The sequence below is a fragment of the Ictalurus furcatus genome, chromosome 14, assembly GCF_023375685.1.
Source record: "Ictalurus furcatus strain D&B chromosome 14, Billie_1.0, whole genome shotgun sequence".
NCBI lineage: Eukaryota > Metazoa > Chordata > Actinopteri > Siluriformes > Ictaluridae > Ictalurus > Ictalurus furcatus.
Window position 1 is genome coordinate 25,903,591 of NC_071268.1, and position 27,319 is coordinate 25,930,909.

General features: G+C 41.4%; 1 protein-coding gene across 1 annotated transcript in view; it reads right to left on the reverse strand.

Annotated features, from left to right (window-relative positions):
• The window catches only part of syngap1a (synaptic Ras GTPase activating protein 1a), a 62,241-nt gene extending 36,148 nt beyond the window's left edge, over positions 1 to 26,093 (reverse strand). The window contains exons 1-14 of the mRNA XM_053640871.1: positions 25,944 to 26,093; positions 18,182 to 18,303; positions 15,875 to 16,028; positions 15,148 to 15,246; positions 12,257 to 12,496; positions 11,768 to 12,103; positions 11,330 to 11,474; positions 10,859 to 11,003; positions 9,901 to 10,137; positions 7,510 to 7,711; positions 5,388 to 5,569; positions 2,751 to 2,940; positions 1,456 to 1,998; positions 196 to 654 (exon numbers count right to left, since the gene is read on the reverse strand). Coding sequence (XP_053496846.1) covers positions 196 to 654; positions 1,456 to 1,998; positions 2,751 to 2,940; positions 5,388 to 5,569; positions 7,510 to 7,711; positions 9,901 to 10,137; positions 10,859 to 11,003; positions 11,330 to 11,474; positions 11,768 to 12,103; positions 12,257 to 12,496; positions 15,148 to 15,246; positions 15,875 to 16,028; positions 18,182 to 18,303; positions 25,944 to 25,988 — 3,099 coding nt within the window. The 5' untranslated portion in view covers positions 25,989 to 26,093. The remainder of the gene's footprint in view (positions 1 to 195; positions 655 to 1,455; positions 1,999 to 2,750; positions 2,941 to 5,387; positions 5,570 to 7,509; positions 7,712 to 9,900; positions 10,138 to 10,858; positions 11,004 to 11,329; positions 11,475 to 11,767; positions 12,104 to 12,256; positions 12,497 to 15,147; positions 15,247 to 15,874; positions 16,029 to 18,181; positions 18,304 to 25,943) is intronic.
• Positions 26,094 to 27,319: the final 1,226 nt, after the last annotated feature.

The following is a 27,319-nucleotide window of genomic DNA, read 5'->3' on the forward strand; positions in this document are numbered from 1 at the left end:
CAAGTGACTGTCTAAACATGTGCATGCGTAATTGGAGTTACTTTTTTTTTTTTTTTTTGCAAATGCGTCTTCACCAAAACTTCCTGTGTGATCAATCGTTCCATAGAATTCAGCCAGGGTGTCACACATACACCAGACGGTTTTGTAGTATATCAGTGTATATTAATGTATACAGTCGTGTGTGTGTGTGTTTACCTGCTTGTTAGTAGTTGGTTTTAGTAGGTGTTGTTGGTTGGATTGTGGCGCAGATTTAGCAGGAGTATCGCTTTGTGCATTCTCTGCGTTCTCATTAGCACCCCCCTGTGGCTGCTGGCTATCACTGGCTGTGCTGGATTGGTGAGGGAGACCAGGGGCGGGGCTGTCCTTAACCGACAGCTGCTGCCGTGGCATCGGCCTTGCTCCAAAACTCGACTCAGGTGACTGAAGGAGATTTCCGCTCTGGGGTCGGACCTTAGGTGGGGTGGAGTTAGCAGCTGAGCTGACTGACAGCTGGTGCGAAGGCTGAGGCTTTATACGCTGTGTAGGGGGAGGAGCCATAGAGGACTGGCGGACAGGGTGCATGGTGGCCGGGGGCGTTGCAACCGAGGCGGGTGTTCCGGTGCCGGTAGCAGTCTGAGGGGCCATGCCCATTAATACCTGCTGATGGAGATTCTCCTAGAGACAGAGAGAGAGAGAGAGAAATATAATGTGCATATATTATACACAAAAACAAATCCATCACAAGCCGTCAGATCGGGCAAAAAATGTGTATTCAGCTGTCATGCTCTTGCATTTATGAAATTAAAGTCAAGACATGCGAGAAACCAGCAGTGCATCTGCTGTAAATTATTCATTACTTTTCAAGGGTTTTTCAATTCTAAGAATTAAATTATATTTATATTAGATCATACATAATTTATAGTGACTTTCACTTAGATTTAATTATGAAGGTTTGCTCATTTCTGACTTACATAAGCAACAGCAACAGTTTTGTGCATCAAAAGGCAGCAGGTATTTACGTTGGACTTTCAGCAACCTGTTAAATTGCGATGCTCGGAACCCAAAATCCTGTTCAGAGCTATTCGGGCCTTAGCTTTCAGATGTTATTGTATTATAATGCACTCCAAATAATGATATACTCTTCCTTTTTTTATTATTTCTCATATTTTTATATGGAAACTCTTTCTTTTTTTTTGGTGCTACAAAACAAAAACTGCAAAGGAGGCTTTAGTTATGAAGCTGCAAAAATAAAGGCTGTTAAAAATTATGGGGGGAAAATATTTTAGTGTAGAATTCTATTTATATAGGACATTTCATTTACAGTGTAGAAAACCCAGAGGTATTTTGTAGCCCGTTATCAATTAAGCGATCATGATTGGAATACAATGAAGTGAATTATAACGCTGTTATACTCTATGGTATATGTGGACAAACTGAACCCTCGTCACACATTTGCAGTAATTGTTTACAGCATACCTGCACCTGCAGTGAAAGCTGACGGCGTGCGTAGTCAGCCTGGTTGTGGCGGGTGTAGTCGTCACTGTAGCTGTGTGAGTGGACGATGCTGGGCTGGACCAGGCTGTTCTGCGTGCGCAGGGCTGAGAGATCCTCACTGCGAGAGAACCCGCCATGGCCGAAGGCTGGTACACCGAAGCCTGCGTGCCCGTTCTCGGGCTCTGGGGCGAGCAGGAGAGGTGGGGCATGCGAGCCATGGGGTGGGCCATGGTACTGAGGTCCATCCGAAGCCAAGTGGAACAGCGGGTTCTGGAAGGAGAGCGGCACGTGCATGGCAGCTGCCGCGTGCTGCTGCTGCTGGGAGAGCGAATCCGAGGCCAGGCCTCCCGAATGGCTGAACCTCATGCCCCCGAGCCGCAGAGGAGCACCACCGAAACTGCCCAATCCAGCGATGGAGCCCTGTGATGAGTTCAGCATGTCGTTTACAGAGTGCAGGTTGGAAATGCTGTTGATGCGCGAGTCCTGCAGGTCCATCATAGATACACTCTTATTCACACTCAGCACCTAGGAAACGCATGCACAAAAACCAGCGGCGGAGTCTGTTAGGTTGGAGCCAGTTGGATGCTTGTGTGGAAAGAAATGGACAGTCTGTTCAGACCTACGGTACTTTTTCCAGGTTCCTAGTATCAAGGTCGTCTGAATTGCATAGTAGTACTCGGTAAAGGCGACTACATTTGTGATATAATCTGACGTTTGGTTTTATTTCATGCTAAGGTCTGCCAATCGACCGTAAGTAAAGTCCAGTCCAGTCAAGCCAAAGCCAAGTCAGATCAAGTCAAGGCAAATCAAGTCAGGTTAAGTCAGGACAGGTCAGGTCTGGTTTAGTCAAATCAAGTCAAACCAAGCCCAATCAACTCAAATCAACTCCAGTCAAATGAAATGAAGTCAGGTCAGGTCTGGTCAAATCCTGTCCAGTAGAGTCAAGTCAAGTCCACTTAAGTCACGTCCATTCTAGTCAAGTCAACAAACGATCAAATAATTCAACTGGTCCACATTGCTCATTTATGGGTTTCGATTCACAAATAAACCCCAGTATTCATGTAGTCTGTGTAATCAGTTACTCTTTCAGTTCATTGGAAAGCAACTATACTACTATATACACTGTACATTCCCAAATTAGGTTTGCTTTCCTTTATATTTATAGCATTACTTAATATATGTATTTCTAACAAAGATATAAATAAGGATTTTAAGAATGTACATACGTGTGTGTGGGGGGGTTGCCTTTTCTGTTTTATGTGTGTGTTTCCGCATACCTTCGGGTCGGGCTCAGTGATGTCAGAGCTGCTGGTGCAGTAGGCGGGGCTTGAGCGGGCTAAGGGTGGGCGTGCCACATAGAACACATCTTTGTTGCCACGGGGATCTCTGTCGAAGCCAGCCATGCCCGGGTGAGACAGAGCTCCGCCTCCGGAGGTAGGGGATGGTAGACGAGAGATATCTATAGAACTACAGACACAAACAGAAATGTATTTGGACGTTTTATTGACCTAAAAGTTATCGTTTCTATAGTACCAGTTCGTTCAGAGAGACTTGTATGTGTATGGCAGGTGCGCCACATTATCCGAGACTAACATTAGTAACATTTTTTTAAGTGTTCTTATTGAAGAAAGTATTTAACAAAGAAAAAACGATATTATATGTTGACATGGTGACGTTTTTTGTAAGTATATGTTTATTTAGGATTTACAGAAGGAGTCTCCAGTGTCAGTGCTACAGTGTAACAGTCAGTAGGTTTTCCCCCAAGGGAAAGTCTTCTGGACAGGGGAGATTGCGCTTTCTGGGTTCTCAATAACATTACAGTCTGCTTTTTTAAAATCTGATTAACTTCAAGAAAGAGAAAAAACAGCCTGGTGAAGGAACAACTGTTTCTATGTGCTCTAATGTATTAGTAGTTTTAAGAAGAATAAAATATAATGTAAAAGTAGGTATAAGGAAAATGTTGGGCTGATTTTCCTATAACAGCACCCCACCAAGTGTTTCATTCCTTACATACTTTTACTTGAGAGATGTTTTTGGTGACTTGATCTTGATTGGCACATGCTCATAATCTTTCCACGACCACTTCTGCAGGTGGTTTGTGTGATCAGATCTCCACGTGTCTTCATGACAGTTAAATGCTGTCCACTTGTGATTAGATCATCCAAGATGGACGTTAACGCTAAGTCCAAACGGGAGTTCTGGAAACTATACCCAGACTATCAGGCTGTAGATCACTTCAAAGATGTGCAGAACATACAGTGCCCTCTACTAATATTGGCACGCTTGGTAAATATGAGCGAGCAAAGAAGGCTGGGAAAAATGGTCTGTATTGCTTAACCTATTTATTTATTTCTTTTTTAAAAATTCACAAAAATACTCTGCTCTCATGGATATCAAACAATTGTAAACACAACACAGGTTTATCCAAAAAATATATTGGTTAAATATAGGTGTGCAACAATTATTGGCACCCTTTTAGTCGATACTTTGTGCTACCTCCCTTTGTTGAGATAACAGCTCTGAGTCTTCTCCTATAACGCCTGATGAGGTTGGAGGATACATGGTAAGGGATCTGAGAGCGTTCCTCCATACAGAATCTCTCCAGATCCTTCACATTTCGAGGTCCACGCTGGTGGACTCTCCTCTTCAGTTCACCCCACAGGTTTTCTATGGGGTTCAGGTCAGGGGACTGGGATGATCATGGCAGGACCTTGATTTTGTGGTCAGTAAACCATTTTTGTGTTGATTTTGATGTATGTTTTGGATCATTGTCCTGCTGGAAGATCCAACCACGGCCCATTTGAAGCTTTCCGGCAGAGGCAGTCAGGTTTTCATTTAATTTCTGTCAATATTTGATATTTGAGTCCATGATGTCATGTATCCTAACAAAATGTCCAGGTCCTCTGGCAGAAAAACAGTCCCAAAACATTAAAGATCCACCTCCATATTTAACCGTGGGCATGAGGTACTTTTCCATATGGCTACCTCTCTGTGTACCAAAACCACCTCTGGTGTTCATTACCAAAAAGCTCTATTTTGGTTTCATCTGACCATAGAACCCGATACCATTTGAAGTTCCAGTAGTGTCTGCAAACTGAAGACGCTCGAGTTTGTTTTTGGATGAGAGTAGAGGCTTTTTTCTTGAAACCCTTCCAAACAACTTGTGGTGATGTAGGTGACTTCGGATTGTAGTTTTGGAGACTTTCTGACCCCAAGACACAACTAACGTCTGCAATTCTCCAGCTGTGATCCTTGGAGATTTTTTATCCACTCGAACCGTCCTCTTCACAGTGTGTTGAGACGATATAGACACACATCCTCTTCCAGGTTGATTCATAACATTTCCAGTCGACTGGAACTTCTTAATTATTGCCCTGATGGTGGAAATGGGCGTTTTCAATGCTTGTGCTATTTTCTTATAGACACGCCCCATTTTGTGAAGCTCAACAACCTTTTGCCGCACATCACAGCTATATTCCTTGGTCTTACCCATCGTTATGAATGACTAAGGGGATTTGGTTTATGTGTTACCTCATATTTATACCCCTGTGAAACAGGAAGTCATGGTTGAACAGTTTCCTGTTCCTGGTCACCCAGGTGTACTAAATTTAGTTATTAAAAATATTAATGGGAATATACTTCAAATATAATTTTTTCATATGAATTCATGGGGCACCGATATTTAACAAAGATAATTTTTGGATAAACCCATGTTGTGTTTGATATCCATAAGAGCAGAGTATTTTTGTGAATTTTTTATTTTTTTTTTAAAGATCAAAAGGTTAAACAATAAAGACAATATTTCCACAGCCTTCTTTGTTCATATTTACCAATGGTGCCGATATTAGTGGAGGGCCCTGTAATTCCCCATAATTCCCATAATTCGAAAGGTTCTCTGAGGTGTGCTCTTGTACCTGTTCTGCTCCCTCATCATCAGGCTCTGGAAGTCATTAGTGGCTGGGCGGCTGTAGGGTGCTCGTGCGAGGTGGCGTTCAGGTGGCTGGTGACTCGCCTGCCGGTGCAGCTGGGGGTTCCTCAGAGCCACGCTGATGTCGTTCAGCAAGCGTGGCAAGGGCCCTAGCTTCAAGATAGCATCCTGGCAAAGAAATGAGATTTATAATCATTGTTTTTATACATATAATGAATTTTTTAAAAAAAATTATTACTTCGGTAAATGCTCTATATTTTCCCTAGTGATAACAGGATAATAATAATTTTGCTAAACAATCCCCATAAACTGTGTAAAATGTGTTTTATAATATATAGAGCCTTTCCATTAAATTTATTTGACCACAGACACTGATTAAAGTAGAAAAATGTCACATAAATATTTGGTCCTTTCCACAAGCGTCGTTCGGGTAAGAGATGGAGCGTGTGCACGATTTTGGGAGCTTCCAATTTAAATATTCATAGAATCTGGAATTATTGATGAGCTAAATTGCCTTTTGTTGTGGAGCCGATTAATTTTTTTATTCAATATTCAAAAATAATGATCTTCAGAAGGACTTTTGGGTAACCGTTTAATAATTCATCCGTGGCCCTCGCTAATTTATATTGGTTAAAGTCAAGAGGTGGAACATCAAGTTCAATTACTCTGTTACTGTGCATTTATTTGTATTTATATGTACTTTACTTGAGCGTTTCTTTCACCTAATACTTTGTTTCTTTCCTTTCTACTCACTACATTTACAAACACTACATCACCTACATTTCTCTATAATTACAGATGTGCAAATTCATAAGGTGAGGTTTCACCTTATCATCGGACAACTTCAACAATCTAAATTCCTAAAACAGACGTAAGAGCAAGAATAAGACCTAATATATACGACTGTAATCTATCTGGTGTGACAGCTAAGCATTAAAATTCCGCTGGATTGTATGGCGTTATCATCATGCTAGCTAACATGAGAGCTGAGGAATAAAGTTAGTGTTAGTTAATGTTTTCCCACAAATCCTTTCCGCTGAACCGAGAGCTGCTACTGGAACAGAAGTGATGCCATAAGTGGACATATATGGTGCTTTTGAGTCAAGGGAGAATTTCACTACATTTTTAGATGCAAAGCACCTCATAACCTGGACTTGTGACTTGTGTGGGAGGCAGACAGTGCTTTATTGTAAGGAACTAGCATGAACCCACAACAACCATTTGCTCTCTCAAATGGTTTCTTTATGAAATCAAAACTCTGGAACGCACTCTACACACATGCAGGCTACAGATTTATTCAGTTGTTGTTGCACTGGTGTTATTTATATAGAAAATGTTCACTTGGTCAGAGTTGCCTGATGATAAATGAAGTCTCTATTTATTTTTTACAATAGTGGAAATCACAACCTGCCATTATCAAAGTTCTAAACATAATAGTTATTAAATCTTTACTGTTTAATGGGTTTAATAGAAACCATAATAACCGAGGGGATCCATGTTTCTTTTTTTTTTTTTTAAACAGTTTGAGAGTCCTTTACTTATGATACATAGAGCCTGAATGTTTTCTGATTCTGGTATTCTATGACGCAAATGAAGGTTCTGTTCTAATATCATAAGTTTTAATGTACTGTAGGTTGAAACGTTTGACTGTACTAAGCATTTCTGTCATCTGAATTGTTTCCTACATTAGGGATGCAGATATAGATATGTCAGTCATTTATGAGAAATATGGTAACAAATGTGTGGTGGCCTGAGAAAACCTTTTACTTGGTAAAAGGTCGAAATTTCCACTATATATAGTTCTGAAAAATGCCCTCCTGAACTAAAATCTCTGTATTTTCATTGTATGTCAACTCCAATTACGTTCTAGCATTTTAAAATTCTCATAACCCCCAAAACTGAAAAAATTGTGTTGAAAGATTTGAACGCAGGAGCATTGCAGACATTTTGACAGCCGATATCTAATTATAAACCGAAATAAAGTCATTTTTGCTACAACACATAACTATCCAACAACTTGATCAATGCAGTGACGTTCACCGTGTGAGGAAATCACCCTTTAGGCAGGTTAAAATTCATGCAGTGTACGTCTGGCCTACATTTGTTACCTTGCTCAGTTGGGCCATGACTTCCCAGAGCAGGCTGTGCAGGATCGAGAGCTCTCGGCCGAGGTCGATGTAACCCTCGAACGCCCCCGCGTTACTACCACAGTCCACATTACTGATCTCATAGAGGAACTGCTGCATGGATCCCCACTCCATCTCCAGGAACTCGTTCATAAACATCATATGATCCTCTTTACCACTAAACCTACAGAATACACAGAGCAAAGAGGAGTGTGGGAGAGAGAGAGAGAGAAAGAGAAAAAGAGAAAGAGGTGGAGCAACAGAGAGAGAGAGAGACAGAAAGAGAGAATGGAAAAAGTGGAAAGCAAGGGAGGTCGAGAAAGAACAGATTGACAGAGGGAGAAGAGGGAAAGAGAATGATAGAAGACAAAATATGACAGAACAAAGAAAGAAAGAGGAAATAGGACAGGAAGGCGAAGGGGAAAGAGGGTTGAGTGGTCGATGGGTGACAGAGAAAAGGAGGGATTAAAGAGAAAGAGAGACAGATGATGAGCGCGATGCTGACACAGACGGAACAGCGACAGAGCAGAAGTTAAACTCGTCACCACACTCACATACACACAAACACTCGTCAGTGCTGGAGAGCAAAGCTAAATGAGAACGTTTCTGAAATTCTAATGGAAAGCATGGCACATTTAAAAGACTGAACTATACACAGTTATTATGAAAGAGCCTGGGACAGGACGGGTGTAAAAGCGACAACGGTGGATTCTGGACGATGAGCACGTGGGTGAGATCCTAACGCAGTTTGTCTAGTGAGTGGGACAGATTAGTAAATAAATCAGTAGATGACGGTGGAGCTTAGATTTGACTGAGAAGAGGTTAGGTTAAATAAGGAGGATATATTGGTCCTAAATGGTGATTGTGGTGATTGAGCTTATCTAGAAGTGAATGAAGTATGGTTTGGGTTCAGGGCTGTGTGTGGTTTCCACACATGGGTCAAATGACTATGGTTTGGCCTTTAACAGCGAGTATAGGTAGGGCCCGGATGACAGTTAGTCAAGTAGTTAGTAATAGTAGACACATGGTATGGGCCTGGATATTAAGCATGATTTGGGCCTGGAAGGTTAGTAGGTTGGGTAGGGTTGCCGGAGATTAATTATTGTGGTAAGGGCATGGATGGTGAGTATGGGTTGTGCAGGCGTTCTGGAGCGTAACGATTTGGGTCTGGATAGTGAGCATGGTTTGGGCCAAAATTTAGTGGTTATGGTGCGGGCCTGGATGGTGACTATGTGTTGGGCCTGGATGGGTAGTTTGGGTAGGGAAGCGATGCCTTGGATCTTAAACATGGGTATTCCCTGGATGGTTAGGATGGACTAGGTAGGGATGCCATTGATTAGCGATTATGGTATGGGTCTGTATGGCGACCATGGGTTGGGCCTAGATGGTTAGATTGGGTTGAGTAGGGATGCCTTGGTTCTTAAGTATGGGTATGGCCTGGATGATTAGGTTGGGCAAGGCTGTAGGGATGCTATAGAGTAATGATTATGGTTTGACCTGGATGGTAAATGTAAACATGGGTACGACCTCAATGCTTGGGTTGGGTTGGTTTGGAAAGAGATGCCAGATATTAGTTATTATGGTATGGGCCTGGATAATAAGGGTTAGGTACTGTACGGATGTTGGACGATATATTTTTGACCGGAATGGGGAGTATGTCTTATTCATGAATTGTGAGCACTGGTTGATGAGAATGGGTTTAGTAGGGATACTGAAGTTTAGTGATAATGCATTTGGATTGAATGGTGAGTATGGCTTAGGTAGGGATGCTGGGGATTAAATATGGATTGAGTATAGATAGTGAATATAAATGCTGGACCTTAGTAATTATGGTTGTGACACAGACAGAAAGTATCTCTTAGTCCTGGGTGGTGAGAAAAGATGGTGCAAATGGGCTAGAAGAAGATGATGTAATTTAGACAAGTAAGTTCTGGTCTGAACTGGGAGTGTGGCTTACATGAGTCCTACATGATATGGGACAGTGGCCATTATAGTTTGGGCTTGAATAGGTATGAGTTGAGTAGGGGGGTTAGTGACTTAGGGTTTATTGATTATGGCTCTGAGTGTGGTTTGGATGTGGCCATGATTTGGCTCTTGTTAACGATCATGGTTTGAGTAAGGACACTGGAATTTGGTGATGATTGCTTGATGCTGGATGGTAAGTATATCCCAAATCAAACAGGGATGCTGGTGTTTAGTCGTTATGATTTGAGCTTGGATAGTAAGTATGGTTTGGAACTCAATGGTGAGTATGGACTGTGTAAGGATACTGAAGTTTTGTGATTATGGCTCGGGCCTGGACAGCGAATATGGTTTGGGCCTGGATGGTGAGTATGGATCCGGCCTGGATGGCAGTGGACTCTAGTGACTGACTTGGAGAAGCTGGCCAGGCTCTGCACCACCTTGGCGATGAGCGTGAGGGTTCGGGACGTGCGCTCAGATGGGTACTCCTGCGTCAGGTTAAACAGTGATGGAGACATGATGGCCGGGCACAGGAAGCGCAGGAACAGCGAGGAACTGATGAGCCGGTCTGCAATATCCTCACGACCTCTTTCAGCACAACGTACACGCCACGATGCAAATACTTCCTTCAGCTCCCGTGGAAAAACACTGTAGAAAGAAAGAGAAAGAGTAAGAATAGTAAATGAGGAATATGAAACATATAATGTACAGTGAATTAGGAGAGAACCTTGCACTGGTTTTTGCTTTTTTTTTTAAAAAAAAATCCTCTCCAGGATTTAAAGCACAATGTCTTTGGGCACTCTGCCACCACCTGTTTCTCATTTTTCATTTGTATTGCTATATATACAGTATATATTCTCCATTTGTCAGATATAACACTAGGGTGGTATACTGACGTACAGTAATACCCCTACTAGGGTTCTTCCTGCCCCACTCCAATTACCACCTGAGCTCCTATCCTGCTTTTTTGTACTGTACATGATCAATACAGCAGTTCCTCTAAACCAGACAGACTTTTAAAACACTATACACTGGCTTGTTTAACAGATGTTCCTTCATTGTGGAACGTGTATCTTATATGTTGTAAATTCCATCTATTGTTATAATGCCCGTAAACAGTGCAACTAATGGGGATCTTGGTTTCTCTCAGTGTTTTTCCTCATCCTTGATTCGCTTGTTCTTGCCACTTTTCGTACAACTATCTTGACCTGGATTGCTGACTGTAGTCAATCTTATCTCGAATAAGGTGAGAATACTTCACAGTATGATTGCTTTTCCAGATCAGGTCGAGTAAAAGGTCTTATGATTTCTTGGTCCGAAATGAAGACAGTGGGGCGCAAGAAAAAAGGAGATCACTGGGGTAACATACCAATGGGAGTTGATGATCTTGCAGAGTGCAAGTTCACAGCACATGCGTAGGTTAGCCTGGTGGTCTGGGAGCATGGAAGGTGGGGTTCGCATGGGGTCCACCTCACAGTTTTCCTCTGACTCATACAATGCACGAATAAACTCACCTGCACATACAGATAATTACCATTATCAACAATGGCAATGCCATCGACATCATTCTTGCCACCCTCCCATACTCAATTCCCCAACGACAAAAAAATTCAGCTTTGTCTCACCAGCTACCAGATGCCCAAACACTGGCTGAACTGATCAAGCTTGTATACCATTCTTGCCAGCTGGTAAGTTACTTTCCAGCTTCCTTATTATTTGTCTAAACCGATCATTTAACGTTCAAGATTTTTTAAAAATTGCCTTACTGTTGTGTCTGGTCAGACCAAGCTAGATGAGATGTTTCAGCAAGGTGATCATCATCACCACCCTAACCACGTACCAATGGTGTCTTTAAGGTAGCGATGTCCAACAAGTTTGAGGTACTCCTCTATGGCTTTGGTCGCCAGTGTGTTCTCCCTGAAGATCAGATGCTCTCTGTCTATGAAGCGATCTACCTCACTCAACGCCATGTCCGACAGAAAATCCTGCACAAGAAAAACAACTCCTCTCAAACGTAATTCAGCTTGTGCCAAACATTTAAAAATGATAAACAGCTTAGAGCTTATGATGCGCTTAGAGGTTCTGGGGACAGTGGTTTATCAAAAACAAGAGGAAGAGTAGTAATCTGATCTACAAAAATTACCCTCAAAACTCATTTCCAGAAAACCTAATGAGTCTGTAAACTGTTCAGCACCTCTGCTGAGCTGAGCTAATCACCCCTGCTCTGTTTCTGAAACTCAGAAAGGTGCAACGTTAAACAGGAAGTGGACTCACGGACCTTGGCCTTGCCGGTGCTCTGTAGGATGTGCACCAGGGCGCAGGCCACTTCCTCCTTGCTCTTCACACTCAAGAGTGGCTCCAGGACAGCACACAGAGTGCGGTAATTATTTGTCACATACTCTGCAAACTCCTTATACAGCTCCATGGGCAGGATACTCATAGTCTGATAGCGCGATTTGAGCCTCAGTGAGGCATTAATGACCTTTCCACTGCCCACACCACCACCCTTTGCAAGGACACTGGGCTGGATGACTGGGTACCATTGCTCCACAAACTGACGACCTGTGATGCTCGAGATGGGAATGCTGACCAAGCCAAGATATGTGCTTTTCTCCTGTCAAAAATACACACACATGCCCAATCAATACAGGACAAGCAACGATAGTCGCCCATTACAGAGCTGTCAAATAAAATACATGTGTGTCTGTATTTATTGTTATCTACAAATGAAAAGATTATCTTGACAACAAGCGGTCATCAATCAGACCTTGCGTCGCTTCTTGTCCGTCTCCTTGTAGAGGTGCAGGCGCAGGCTCCGGATAGCAGGGAGGTTGTTGAACTCAAAGTGCTCACCCCAGAACACCGTGTCTGTTCGAGGCTTGCTGGTGGTGCGCGCATACAGCATGTCATCCAGACACAACTCGCAGTAGTAGCGCTTTTTAGGCGGAAGATCCCGCGCCTCGATAATCCACAATTTAAGAACATTGTCCACCCGACGACTGTTATCCTGCGATGGTAACAAAATGATCAAAACATGTCATTTATCACAGTCTTGATATAAGAATGAGATCAAGCTTCGTCACGTAAGAAGTGTAATTATTCCGTATTGAATAATACATCCATTCAGTTGGCAATTCCACGAAAATGTCAATAGACAACAGACCCCTACACTTCTATCTTTATGAAGAAGGAAAAAACCGCACATTGTATGAAGTTGGAAAATGATCCTCCACCCTGCAGTAGGTACCCCACACCTCCCACTGAAAACCAGTGCCACATGGCCAGAATTTACATATCGGAATATGATTGGCTCGTATAGCTTACGATGCAATAACACTTGCCTGTAATCTGTTCAAAGAAAGAGGAAAACTGCTGAAGAAATAAAAATATATTGTTACACTTATAATATAAGTCAACATTAAATAAAAACTTCTATTTTTAAAAATTGACCATTAAAGTTTTTTTGTGCCTTGCCGATCTGGGCTGCTGTAAAAAATTATTAAAAAAAAAAAAAAATGCTGCAGTGACAATTTTCACGCATCGACCAGTTTATGCACTTAATTTAATGCCCAGAAAAACATGGTGCCTTTAATGAAAGGATACTTCACCTATAAATACTATTATTTATGCTAATTACAGCAACTACGTATGCGTGCGTATGCAAATGAAAGCATTTCACTTTCATTCAGCGTCCAGTTGTTGACACGATTCTAAACGCTATACTACAGGAAGCTGTTGTTATATATATATATATATATATATATAATGGTAATAAATGCTAATAAAGGACAAAACACGTATCTAATAAACCACTTTGTAAAAATCTATACAGAATAAGAGCATGAGTAATACGGAACAATCTAGAATAATATGGAAATTACTCCTATCTCACGCCTATTTCGGAAGTGAGTTTGGGGGTCATTCAAGGTTCAGCGTGACTAGTCTCATCAGCCGCAGTCTTTACTCAGCTATACCCGTAATAATCACACTGGCTAATGAGTCCTAGCCCCAATTCTCTTTTCAATAAACGCAGCAAACAGCTGCACAAAATGAAATCACCTTTCTAGCACACGAGTTAATTAGCTGCTATACTGTCACCACAACCTTCTTTGCTATTTTCATTTCAAGCTGTTGTCAGTGTTCCGATAACAAGAAGTACATTTTTGTTTCAGAGTCTTTCATTCTGAGCTACATTAGTCCTCCTAGGAGTTACAGCGTGTTACATCAGAGGTTTCATTTCTCTTGCTGCTTGCTTCAGGAAAGGCAGCTGGGGATTTTTCTCCAGCAGCAATTTCACCAAGTTAGTTTCTTTCCGTCTTAGCATTCGTTACTTATTATCTCTTACATACATTTACATTTCCAAATCCTAAAGCGTACCGTTCAGTAACTATATTGAAGAGAATGCAAAATACTTAATGTTGTTAGTTTTATAAAGCATTTTGCTTTACAGTAGAGGAGCGGGCATGTGGAACCACCCCCAAATTTTCTCCCTCTTTCAGCCACCAAACAGGTCAATATGCTCCTCCTCATCCTCCTCTTCGACACATGGAGCCAGCCATTGCATCTTTTCAAACTGCCGCTCGTGCTGCGTCACATGGCAACGCAACACACTCAAAGAGCCATCTTGCCCTCTTCTACATACTGTACACGGTCTCACAGACGCTCATAAATTGGTTAGAATCACTTTGATTGACAGGCGATAGAGTATTACCATCCCTCCCATCCAAAACGCATGGCCAACTGACTCTCCTGGACTCCCAATCACGGGTGGCTACGACATTTGAATATGCGATCTTCACATGCTTTTGTGTTGCACCATTTGGAAGCCCTCCAGCAAAGTATTTCTGCAGATTAAAAAAACTGGCTGTAGTTCAGCATTTACTAAACACGAACCATCACGGCTTCGGTAGCAGATCCTCTGTTGTGGCTAATAATGGAGAGGGGAGAGTTTTCACAGGCTTTTATAAAAGAATCTTTTTATTTACATTTACCTTCTCTGGTCTAATTAGTGAATTGACGACATAGCTTGTTTAAAGAAAAGAAACAGAATGTTTCAAGATAGCTGGACAAAGAATAATGCATTCTCCACTTCAACTACAAAAGAGGTATCGGGGGAAGCACCTCTAAAAAACAAACGTTCTTATTTACACTCATAAGCTCGTTAATATTTAAGCATTAGAAGGTAACTGTTGTCGTTATTCAGTCATGTTAGTTCCTGACCCAGCCCTTTGTGAGTAAGGAATTGCATGTCACCTAATCCTTTACACAGTTTAGTACAGGGTTATGAAATCAAAACTATTTTGTCTCCTAAGCCATATTATTTTAAGGCATTTGTTTATTTGATCATCTGCATCGTGTTAGTCATAGTGCCTCTCGGCTTGTGCTATCCATAGACTGACTGCTGAATATTTGAGGGAAACATTTCTTTAGATTTGCTCTGGCACTAAGGGGCAGCTGTTGAAAATGTATAGCCTCCCATTTAGCACTGCTTAAACGCCACAAAAATATTGCACTTTCCCTCGACTGAAAATCTAATACCATATGTCGTATACGTATAAAGCACTAGAATTACATAAGAACAAATAATAACACTTATCTATACATTTCACAGTTGGATTCAGTTGCAGAGCTTGAGGGCCAGCCACCCACGTTTCCCACCTTGTTGGGTTTAACAGCTCGCTGTAGGTTCTCGATCCACTTGTCCCGCTCAGCGGCCGATCGACAGGCGAAACACTTTGTGCCTGAGGCTGTCGTTACCTAGAGACCACACACACACACACACACACACATGTAAAAAAGACTGTGTTTACAGTGGCTTGCATAAGTATTCACTTTGCCTCTTGGTTACTTTTCTGATCGCAGACGCTTGGCGAACAACCTCCTCTAGAATCATGGTCGTGCCATATTCGTTCTGCTTTTTGAAAATACATTTAATGGAGCTCTGTGGGATGTTCAAAGCTTGGGATATTTTTATTAACCAAACCCGGATGGATACTTTTCCAGAACTTTGTCCTGGAGTCGGTTTGATAGCTCCTTGGTCTTCACGATGCTGTTTGTTTAGGTATGTTCTCTAACAGACTCCAGGAACAGCCGTACGTATATGTACAGCATACTGACATCGCATGGCACTTTAATTCCACACAGGTCGACTTCATTCAACTAATTATTTGACTTCTGATGCTAAATGGCTGCACCAGAACTAATTTAAGGATTTCGCAGCAATGGACTCAGTTAAGTCCATTTCAGTTCCAGGTGTTCCAGGGGAGCGAATACTTATGCAACTGTATACGTTTATTATATAAATATGTAAGTATATACAAATATATAAGTATATTTTATAGATATTTTATGTCACACATACACACACACACACGCACACGCGTACCTCAAAGCAGTACTCCTGGCCGAGGATGCTGGAGTGGACGGGCTTGATGATGGCGTCCTCGTCCAGCGTGAGGTCCAGTGCCTCGGCCGCGCTGCTCGGCGACAGCAAAGACTCGTGGGAATGAGACTCCTTGAAGCTCTGCATCAGACGTGTTCTGCAGTAAGAGAACCGTAAAAGAAGGACTAATAATATAGCCATAACAATACAACAGTTAACGGTTCCCCTTTTGTCCATTATGGCGCGATGTTGGTGCGTCTTATTAGCTCTTAGTGTCTGAAAGAGCACTTTTTATTATGGAATTGTTTTTTTTCTGCCAATGTTGCTGCTTCACTACGAAACAGTTTACATCCCATGTCCTGTGTATGTATTGTATTTATTGCTCATCTCACATTGTTGTGTATTTGCACTTTATGTAGTCTCCTCTGTTGCACCATGGTCCTGGAGAAATGACCATGGATCTCGCTCCACTGTATACAAACTATATAGCGGAATGAAGATAAAAACCCACTTGACTTGACTAAAAAACCCCCCCAAAAACGTTCACACCACTGAACTCAAAATATGAACCAAACGCCTCAGGCTGCAAACTTTCATAACAGAGACCAAACAATTGAGTTGTGATAAACATGATTTATCAACAGGGCTCTGGAAAATACTTGAGCGATTGTACATCATTTAAGAACTTAAGTACTATTTTGGAAGAGTTTTTTTGTACTTTCGAAAACAAAGAAACTTCTTACTCCGTACATTTTCACTTGGACTGTCAAAATACTTATTAAGAACCTCAAATCCCATGTGATTTTTTTTCCCTCCCTTTCCTCTATATTATCTCTATTGATATCAGATGGTTTTTATTTTATTATTATTATTTTTTTTAAAGCTATTTAATCAACTTTTCAGTTAGCTTTAATGTCTGGTAAATTGGCCTGCTAGTGCTTCTTGTTGTTAATGCCACCTTAGCATTCGCTCTTGATTCAGTGTTTCACAACAGGGTTGTTAAACATTGGCTAAACAACAAGCCAGGTACTAGCTTTGTCAACAACAACAACAACAATAATATTAATAATAATGTCTGTATTTGAGCAGTTAAAAATATTTACATTTAAACTTTTTGAGTTTCACTCCAGTATATTTTTGGCTCCATATGTATACGTTACGAGTTAAGGACAGAATGGTCGTAGATGATTGGCCATACAATGTTGATTCATTTCCTATAACAGAAATACGTCCACATCATTTAAGCCTAAAAAGAGCGATAAATATGTGTTGCTGTTGCATAAACATTTCTGTGGTGAAGTTTTCTTTAAATTCGCTTCTTTTTTTTTTTTTTTGTCAAGTGTTCTATAACAACAGTAACTGATATCTGATTTAAGTATATTTTAAACGTGTCCAGGATAAGTATATACAGCATAAGTATATTTAAGAGTGATTATATTTTAGACGTGGCTGTATTTGTACTAATACTGGATTTTTTTTGGATTGAATTTTCAGATTACGTAATCCAGATGACAAATAGTAGTTTGACGGTCGATCCTAACTAATGCTGTTAATTCAAGCCATTTCAGAGCACAAAGCCGACTATATAACCAGGTTTTCACTGGATCATGGTGTATCGGAAATCCGTATCTCACAGCCGCATGAGCCATATGACAGCGTGAAGTTCATCCTTATTGGTATATGGCTAGGAATTCATCCTTTGTAGCGAAGCTCAACAGTCTCGAAGGAGATTAAAGATAAAACCCTCGGCTCTGCCACATGACAGGCAGATGTCACGGATTGTCACGGAGGAGACGAGTCCGCTCCAGCACAACGCAGCCCGCTGTGTCAATTAGGCTAGAAATCTAAAATCCCCTCACAATAAAATTCAATTGAGGTGAGGATGTGAATATAAAACGATCCTTTTTACATCATTTTTTTTTTTATTTCTGTAGCCTGCATCATCCATTATTTATGCATGTATCATATCATACATGTACAGTACCTTGCACCTTGGGCCCAGGAGACACGTTATTTCATCTCACTCTGTACTGCAAAATGTATATGGCTGGGATGGCAATAAAGATCTACTGGAGTTGATTTAAAAAAACAAAAACAAAACCAGGCTTAATGTACTGTTCTTACAATGCGTGTGTTATTTTATTGGAAATGTTTGGTATTACTGCCATTTTTCAACAGTAATAAAACAAAATCTGTGCATAAGTCAGATTTGATGTATATTCGCAATTATTTTTTCCCATCAATAGTGTCAGTGTGAATGCCTTATGTTTCATAGTGGTATGTGTGTGTGTGTGTGTGTGTGTTGCGTACCTTTCCTGGTCAGCACTGCGGAATCGTGGGAGAATCATGTGGCGGAAGCTTCCGGTGCGATCAAGTTTGGGCTGGCTCTTGGCTCGCTTAATTGAGCTTTTCAGACGGCGGCTAAGAAAACTCTGATGCACACACACACACACACACACACACACACACACACACACACACACACAGTTCAGACTGATACAACACAACACAACTTAAAAGAGAGAAGAGTGGATTGTACATTTTGTGCATTAGAAGTGATTCAGATGTTGGTACTGGGTTCACTGGCTTTAGTACATCATTTTTTTCATTCCGGAAATTTCCTATAGAACTGAATTATATATCTGTATATCTGAATATCCATCTATCTATCTATCTATCTATCTATCTGTCTGTCTGCAGTGGGGGGGAAATAAGTATTGGCTGCGTAAACATTGTTTTTCAGTAAATATATTTCCAATCAGGTTATTCACATGAAGTTTTCACCAGACATCGGTATTAACTCAAGAAATCTGGAAATATAAAGAATTCACAACATTGAAGTCCATAAATAAAGTTTTGTGTAATACAGTGGAATGACACGGGAAAAAAGTACTGAACACGCTAAGAAAAAGCAGTTCTCCAAGGCAAGGTAAGGTAAGGAACCAGCTGAAATCCATAAGTAATTATACCTCCTATCTGTGCAAGTTAATATCAGCTGGGCTAGTAAACTGATGGTCTATAAAAAGGCTCTTCGTTGCCAAGGTGTCACACAAGAAACTCAAGAATCTCATGATGGGTAAAAGCAATAACATTAAAACCACTAACGGGTGACGTAAATGACGTTGATTATCTCGTTACAGTGGCTCCTGTCAGGGAAGGGATATATCATACAGCAAGTGAACAGTCAGTTCTCGAAGTCGAGCTGTTCGAAGCAGGATAAATGGCCACGTGTAAGGATCTGAGTGACTTTGGTCAAACTGTGATGGCTAGATGACTGGGTCAGAGCATCTCCAAGATGCCAGGTCTCGTGCATTGTTATATATAAATATATAATTAAATCAAATCAATAAATCCAAAAAAAAAAACCTTGCATTGTGAAAAAATGAACATTCCAATATTTAAGTGCCGATGTAGTGATCTGTCAGGCAATAGATATAGTATAGTTACGTAATAGTTATATAATAGTTACATCTATAAACGGCTTTATCTTTACCCTGCCGTCTGATACAGTATATAAGGTATTCTGTACATATCAAATAAGCATATTCTTCTATTTAATAAACAAATGGTGTGCAAACGGTGTTACTGGACCAAATAAAGTAATGGCGTGCCAGTTTATGGATGTAGAATGCACACAGTAAGATTTAAAAAACATTTTGGCTATGACTTTCAATATCACGCAGTTGTACTGTTTTTTTAATTAAAAGCCAAAGAAAGGGCTTTCGGTCTTATTTTATTTTATTTTTTTTAAGTTAAGTTAAGAAGAGGTGTCTTAACTAAAGTTGCCAGCAGCCATTTCAATCCACTGCATCATAGTCACATGACCACCTGCACCTGATTCACACTTATAATGAGTCTTTATTGGTCACATGTACATATGCACAGTGAAATTCTTTTCTTCGCATACCCCAGCATGTTAGGAAGTTGGGGTCAGAGCACAGGGTCAGTCATGATACAGCGCCCCCTGGAGCAGAAAGGGTTAAGGGCCTTGCTCAAGGGCCCAACAGTGGCAGCTTGGCAGTGCTGGGGCTTGAACCCCCGACCTTCTGATCAGTAACCCAGAGCCTTAACCGCCACGCCACCACTGCCCCGCCCAGCCACCACTGCCCCGCCCAGCCACCACTGCCCCGCCCAGCCACCACTGCCCCGCCCAGCCACCACTGCCCCGCCCAGCCACCACTGCCCCGCCCAGCCACCACTGCCCCATCAAATTTATCTTTCGCAACCAATTCATCCAATTTATCTTTTAAAACCATATCTGTTCTTTCAACACTATCTGTCCTAATCTATTATAATGCATTTCCTCAGTGACTGTACTATCTGTCCTGTGTATTTCTTTTCCGTGTTTGGTTGCTCGTTGTTTTTCACATTTTGTGCTTGTCCATGATACTTCATTGTTGATATATCATTGTATCGCTACTGTAAAGCATCCTTGAGCTCTGGAAAGGCGCTATATAAATTAAACTCATTATTATTATTATTATTATTATTATTATTATTATCATTATTAGTGATTTTACCACAAGTTCTATAGATCCTGTTTTGTTTGAATGATATTAAACCTAATCTGCACTTGCATCCGTCTCCAAACCCTGACCAGAAGCAGCATGGAAAAACTCGGTCCTGATAAGGCATTGAGATTTTGTCCGAACACAGCTTTTCTCCACAAACATGGAAACTTAGTGCTGAGTTTAACTGATTCGTACGAATGAATTACAGCTTCTGATTGACACGTAGAAGTTACTAGCGACCGTGTCAGTGATTGATAGAGGAGAGCACAGGGATGTGGTGCTGGTTTGGAAATATTCAGGCCCTGATTTACTAACCTCCAACATAACGAGAGCTCACTCGCAACTGCGAGATGATACACTGTGTGCAAAAAGTGTTCGGGTGATTTTACAAAGAGTAATTGCGTGACTCCCGTGAAGTGCGACGTGTACATTAACTTTCTGCATCTGCTATTTCATCTCAAACAGACTCGCAAGATGAATCAAAGTGAAACTAAACCTTCGTAGTGCTTTCAGTAGGACACAGATTAAGACACTGGGATAAATAAAATGTAAAGTGTGTATTTTCTTTTCTGAAGGTGTGTGTGTGTGTGAATTATTAAAACCTTTTCACATTCACAGTTTCTATTTGGGCATGAGAGGTGCGAACATACTTCGAATATCCATCCATCCATCCATCCATCTTCTATACCGCTTATCCTTTTCAGGCTCACAGGGAACCTGGAGCCTATCCCAGGGAGCATGGAGCACAAGGCGGGACAGGGTGCCAATTCATCGCAGGGCACACTCACACACCCATTCATACACTACGGACACTTTAGACATGCCAATCAGCCTACCATGCATGTGTTTGGACTGGGGGAGGAAACCGGAGTACCCGGAGGAAACCCCCGCAGCACGGGGAGAACATGCAAACTCCGCACACACAGAGCCACGGAGGGTCTCGAACCCCTGACCCTCGTGGTGTGAGGCGAACGTGCTAACCACTATGCCACTGTGCGCGCCCACACTTCGAATATATCGAATGTATAACCAACGTTTATTCATTTGTCGTCGTTAAGGGCACCGCGAACGCTGAGAAGTTTCAGGCATGATCTCTGTGTGTCAGTTCTGAAAATCTCTAGTTTGTGTCACGATGTACCGGAAACAAATTGTTTTGTGTTCGTGGAATGTGTTGTTTTGAGCGTTCTTAATCACCTCGCCTTTTGTCCCCACTCTCACTCTCTCTCTCTCGGTTCTTCTTCTCCTCTTATTATCTGGCAGACTAGACGTCTTGAAGTTCTTATGTCACTCGAACCTAAGTGATAGATGTTTTGATTTGATCTGTGACTTGTTCCAGTTGGCATTGATCATTCCTTATCAATATTTCTGTGTGTATCTATATCTCTCTGTATACATATATACTACGCTTTCTGTCGGTGTGAACTTCTTCCTGGGCCCAGACGAGAGGAAATCGGCCACAGCAGGGTCCAAATTCTGGTTCTGTGACTGGCATCGGATAAAGAACTTCACACACACACACACGCATTCACACACTCATTCACGCCTGGGGGCAATTTAGCATCTACATACCGGCATGCTTTTTGGAGGTGGGAGGAAACCAGAGAATCCTGAGGAAACCCAGACAGACATGGGGAGAGCATGTGACAGACAGTAACCTGAGCTCAGGATAGAATCGGGAACTCTGGAGTGGTGAAAGTAACGTTTCTGTGTCGTTTTAAGATACCGAGGTGTAATCCTCACTGATAAATGTTCTGATTTGTAAAACATACTGAACAGTATCAATCGACTATTCTGTGAATACTTGACCTTCTGTGAAATCATCTCTGGTCCCAGTAGATCTCTCAGGTTTAGTAAATCACACCGTGGGTGCTAAATTGATCTACTTGCATTGACTTTCCTTCGCATTTGACACTTTGACGTAGAAACGTCCCAAACTGCACATTCATTAAAGCGCACCTATTATGGTTTTGAAACGTGCCTAATTTTGTTTTAAAGGTCTCATACATGCATCCGAGATCAAAAAACACTTTAACGTGCTCATAATTTAAACCGCAGCGTTACCTTTTTCCCCCTAGTGTCACAAACGACTCGTTAAATGATCCGTTCTAAAGGATTCATTCTAAACTCCTCCTTTCAGAGAGCATACTCTGCTCTGATTGGTCAGACGTCCCAGTCTGTCGTGATTGGTCTGCCGCTGTCAGCGAGCGGCCGATGAAGACCAGAGGCGGGGCTTTTTGTTACAAACCTACGTAGGTTAGTCCAGGAAGTAAAGTCTGGAATCACTAACGACTCGATTCAGCTGTTCAGAATCGGTTCCTTCTTTCAGGAGTCGATAACTCCGTTTGTCGTTCGCTTTGATTTTTTTATCTTCACAAACAGCTACGTATAGAACACACGACATGAAAGGAAATATTTGAAAAACCATAACAGGTGCACTTCAAGGCAAACGAAAGCCGCAGTCCTTCTGTAAACCCCGTTAGTGAATCAGTTCGCACGGTTGTTGTGAGTCTGCATGTGATTTTACACACAATCACACCTTTAGTAAATCAGGGCCTCAGTGTTTGATTGTTGTTTATTAGACCTTATTAAGCTCCTTTAATGATCAAAACACTGTCGCTTTAACAAATAAGTACAGCATTTGTATCAATGTGTACACCGTAAAAATAAGGTCAGAGTGGAATAAAACAAATATGACAAATATAAGATTATTAAGCACATTTCTAGAGTTTTATACAGCCATTATCTGCCGACAGAATCAGATCTTTTGTGGGCTTGAAATGAGTTAAAATATCTACTATTGTGGCTTAATAATCTTAAACGTGTTTTATAATAATCTCAGTAAATACATTAGAAAACGTGGCTTTTATTCCGGATACTGTCACTTGCTAATCTAAATTTTTTTTTTTTTACATTTTATTTTACGGATCAAAGCCAGTCTAATTTTGATTTTGTTGCTTTTATATTGTAGGGGAGTTTTTTGTCTCGTATTCTCAGACTGTGATTTGAGCTGTCAGGTAGCTGGCGTTGGAGTGGAGTGGTACTTTAGGATGAATATATGACGCTAGAGGTGTGTGTATTTTTTTTCCCCCCCTTTCTTTTTCTATAAATGACCACTAGATAGCACTGGAGATGAACATAATAATCACTGCTGCTGTTTCTGTCTTGGTGACTCATACTCAGATTCTGCCTACACACTCACTCTCTCTCTGTCTTGAGCACTTATATAGATATTGTACACCCACTCTAACCCCCTCCCTCCATCTCTCTCTCTCTCTCTCTCTCTCTCTCTCTCTCTCTCTCTCTCTCACTGTATCTGAAAACACTGCAGTTCGGCTGTGTATGTTTAAAAGCACCTGCTATCCACTAATTTCCAGCCGCCTCTATCTAAAGTCATGCCAGCGTCAGCTATAATTACCGTACCTAAAACACCGGCTAAACAAACGCAAAACCCCACAAACTCAGCAAGATGAGTTCACTGACCTCATTCAAGTGTGTTTATTTAACCGGAGCGTGCATTTCGCAGCATTTATTTCATCAGTTTGAGATTTCCCTTTCCGTTAAAGCCCGATCAATGTTGATAAACATATTCACATATTAAGAGCGTGACTCGGGAAGCTACACATGCTGGCGTTCTAGACGCTCCGGCCTTCGGGGATTTATTCGAGCAGGTGAGTAAGGTGGATTTACACCGAGCTGGGATGCTTGAGGCTGTGTGTCATGGCAAACCATGTGATCAGGAAGAAGTCAGCAATAAATCATTTAGAAATGAAACACGCGAATGCGTCCAGCTTTGAGAATAAACTTCCTGTCTGAAGTAATCATGCATTAAAGCACAGTTTAATGGATCACAAATGAATTTCGCAAATCGATAACGTCCATCTGTACGCTACCTACGTGACTGTTACAAATTACTAGTCACGTTTTCAGATTATAGTTCACATCTCATTTCACATCTCGGGTTTACAGTGTACCAATTTTCTGTGTGTATTTTTGTTTATTTGTAGCCACTACTCACAGCTAGACCTTTGTGTCTAAGCCCCGCCCCTTCAGATCTCTGCACATTGCCCCGCCCTGTCGTCTTCCCATAGCAGGGGTGTCAAACTCAAATTTTTTAAAAATAGGAAGAAATAGAATAGGAAAAAAGGACAGCTAACAGAAACTAGGTGACAATTATTAAACTGATTAAAGTTTTTTTTTTTTTTTTTAAATGTATACCTGTTTTGTAAATATTGAAACACTGTTTAACTCATACGGACTTATATCTGCTTTAAACATCCATGTTCTTTGTTTCTCCACGCTGCATCAAATTTTCTCGACACTGGGAAAAACATTTTGGGATGTGGAGTAAATCACGGAATCGCAATAAAGGCCAAAACCCTGCATGTTTCTGAGTCTCCTTTTAGACTCAGGTCTGACTTGCATCGAATGCAGCAGATTGGCATTGATTTTAACCAGAATTTCAGCCCTGTGAAGTGCAAGCCCACGTGTGCTGTAAAGTGGCAGTCGCTATGCTGCGGGTCTGCTGTGAATTCTAGACAGTGTGAAAGTGTTGAGTAATGGGTACTACGGGCCATTTCAGTATTACATTTTGAAAGTTCACAGTGCCAAATGAAACAAGGTAGTGGGCCTTGATTTGTGACCTGTGCTTATCCACCTGGCCCCACCCCTTCATCTATCTATAGTCATCCACCTGGCCCCACCCCTTCATCTATCTATAGTCATCCACCTGGCCCCACCCCTAATCTATCTAAAGTCATCCACCTGGCCCCACCCCCTCATCTATCTATACTCATCCACCTGGCCCCACCCCTTCATCTATCTATAGTCATCCACCTGGCCCCACCCCTTCATCTATCTATAGTCATCCACCTAGCCCCACCCCCAAATCTATCTATACTCATCCACCTGACCCCACCACTTCATCTATCTATAGTCATCCACGTGGCCCCACCCCCTCATCTATCTATAGTCATCCACCTGGTCTTGCCCCTTCATCTGTCTATACTCATCCACCTGGTCTTGCCCCTTCATCTTTCTATACTCATCCACCTGGTCTTGCCCCTTCATCTTTCTATACTCATCCACCTGGTCTTGACTCTTCATCTCTCTATACTCATCCACCTGGCCCACTGAAAACTTTAATTTTATAAACTCTGTAATTGTGACCTAACAAGCATGGTTTTAGCATTATTGTATTTCTAGGCCTTGAACTAGTGGTTCTAGTGTGAAGATATGTTTTTTCAATGGAGACTATGATAACACATCTGTCAGTCACTATGGATATCTGCTAAATGCTATAAACGTAAATGTATGGCAGTTATTATCATAATTTCAGCCAATATCAGCAGACGCTGGACATAATGCAGTTAACCACTTCTACAGTTTGTCAGCTTATAAACGTTATATTACCTTCCTTGTTTAAGATGCTCTATCAAACTTTAATTGGATGTAATACATTTTATAGGTAATAAAGAAACTAACAGAGAGAGAGAGAGAGAGAGAGAGAAAGAAAATCATTACTGAGAGGATGCAGGAAAAGAGGCAGAGCCAGTGGTACTCACCGACTGACGGAATTGCTGGGGAGGGGCAGTGGGCGGAGTTTCCATGCTTCTCTGCCTCACTGTGGCAAAGCTCTTTCTGCGAGCACGAGCGTGCTCTACGGAGAGAGAGAGAGAGAGAGAGAGAGAGAGAGAGAGAGTGAGAGAGAGAGATAGAGAGAAAGAAAGAAAGAGAGAAAGAGAGGCTAATTATTCTGCTTACGGGACAAATAGTCCTAGGAGAGATGAACAGCATTTATGCTATTCAACAGATCCAAAAATAGCCCGCACACACACACACACACACACACACACAGATCGTGTTTCCCCAAATACCACTCACCCTTCTCCCTTCTAGATTGCCCTCAGGATTGAGCAGACCTTCATATACTTGGACAAATGTCAATGAAAATATTGTAATGCATAACTCACACACTCGTAGGAAAAATGGTAACATCAAGAACCCTTGAGGGCTCTTGAGTTCTTTCTTCATGGTAATCCTTATAGGTTAACATCTACAGTGGACTGTAGGGGGAAAAAAGGGTTAGCTCCAGAATTATTGGCACCCTCAGTAAAGCTGGGTAAAAAAAACCAAAAGGCTATGAAAAACGAATCTTTTAGTGTTTAATTAGCTTAATCTAACACTGAATGAAACTGAACCTTTCATTTTTTATCAACATCTTCAAGATCTTAACGTTTTGAATCATTAAATCTATAACGACATCTATAACCTCTTTATATTTCCCATTTATACAGAGCTGATGGGGTATATACATATGGACATTAATAATCTATAAATATACCTTTTCCTCTACATACACCCCCTTCCCTCTCTCACTTTCCATCCCTTTCTGTGTCTTTGCTTTTCTCTCCCACGCACCTTTTTTTTTTTTTTTTTTACATAATTCCAGTAGTGCTGTCTCTCTCTCTCTCTCTCTCTCTCTCTCTCTCTCTCGCCTCCCTTTTCACAGCTCCCCTCCTTTTCGCTGTCATGTCTTCCCTGCGTATCTCGTCTTCAAATTCTCTGTCTAGAAACAAAACCCATTCTAGTGTGCAAAGCCAGACTACACTCACATTTAAATATTACATAATATTATGTCGCCACCTCCATACGAATGCATACGCATCTGTGGTCGAGGCAGACATACTCGATCCTGAAATCCTCAACGGGTTCCACAAGAAACATTCCTGAACGTGAACTTTAAAGGGATTTTTGCAGGACGAGGCTTATCGGGAAACGACGTACGTGGAAACAAACTTTTTAGAAAGTAATTATATGGTAAGACTCAGACGTAGAGAGAGAAAAAGAGCTCATGTTCCATATGTCTATCCACACTGAGTCATAAAGCAGAATAGGGATATACCAAATATACCAGTATAGGAAAGGAAATATGAGTCAC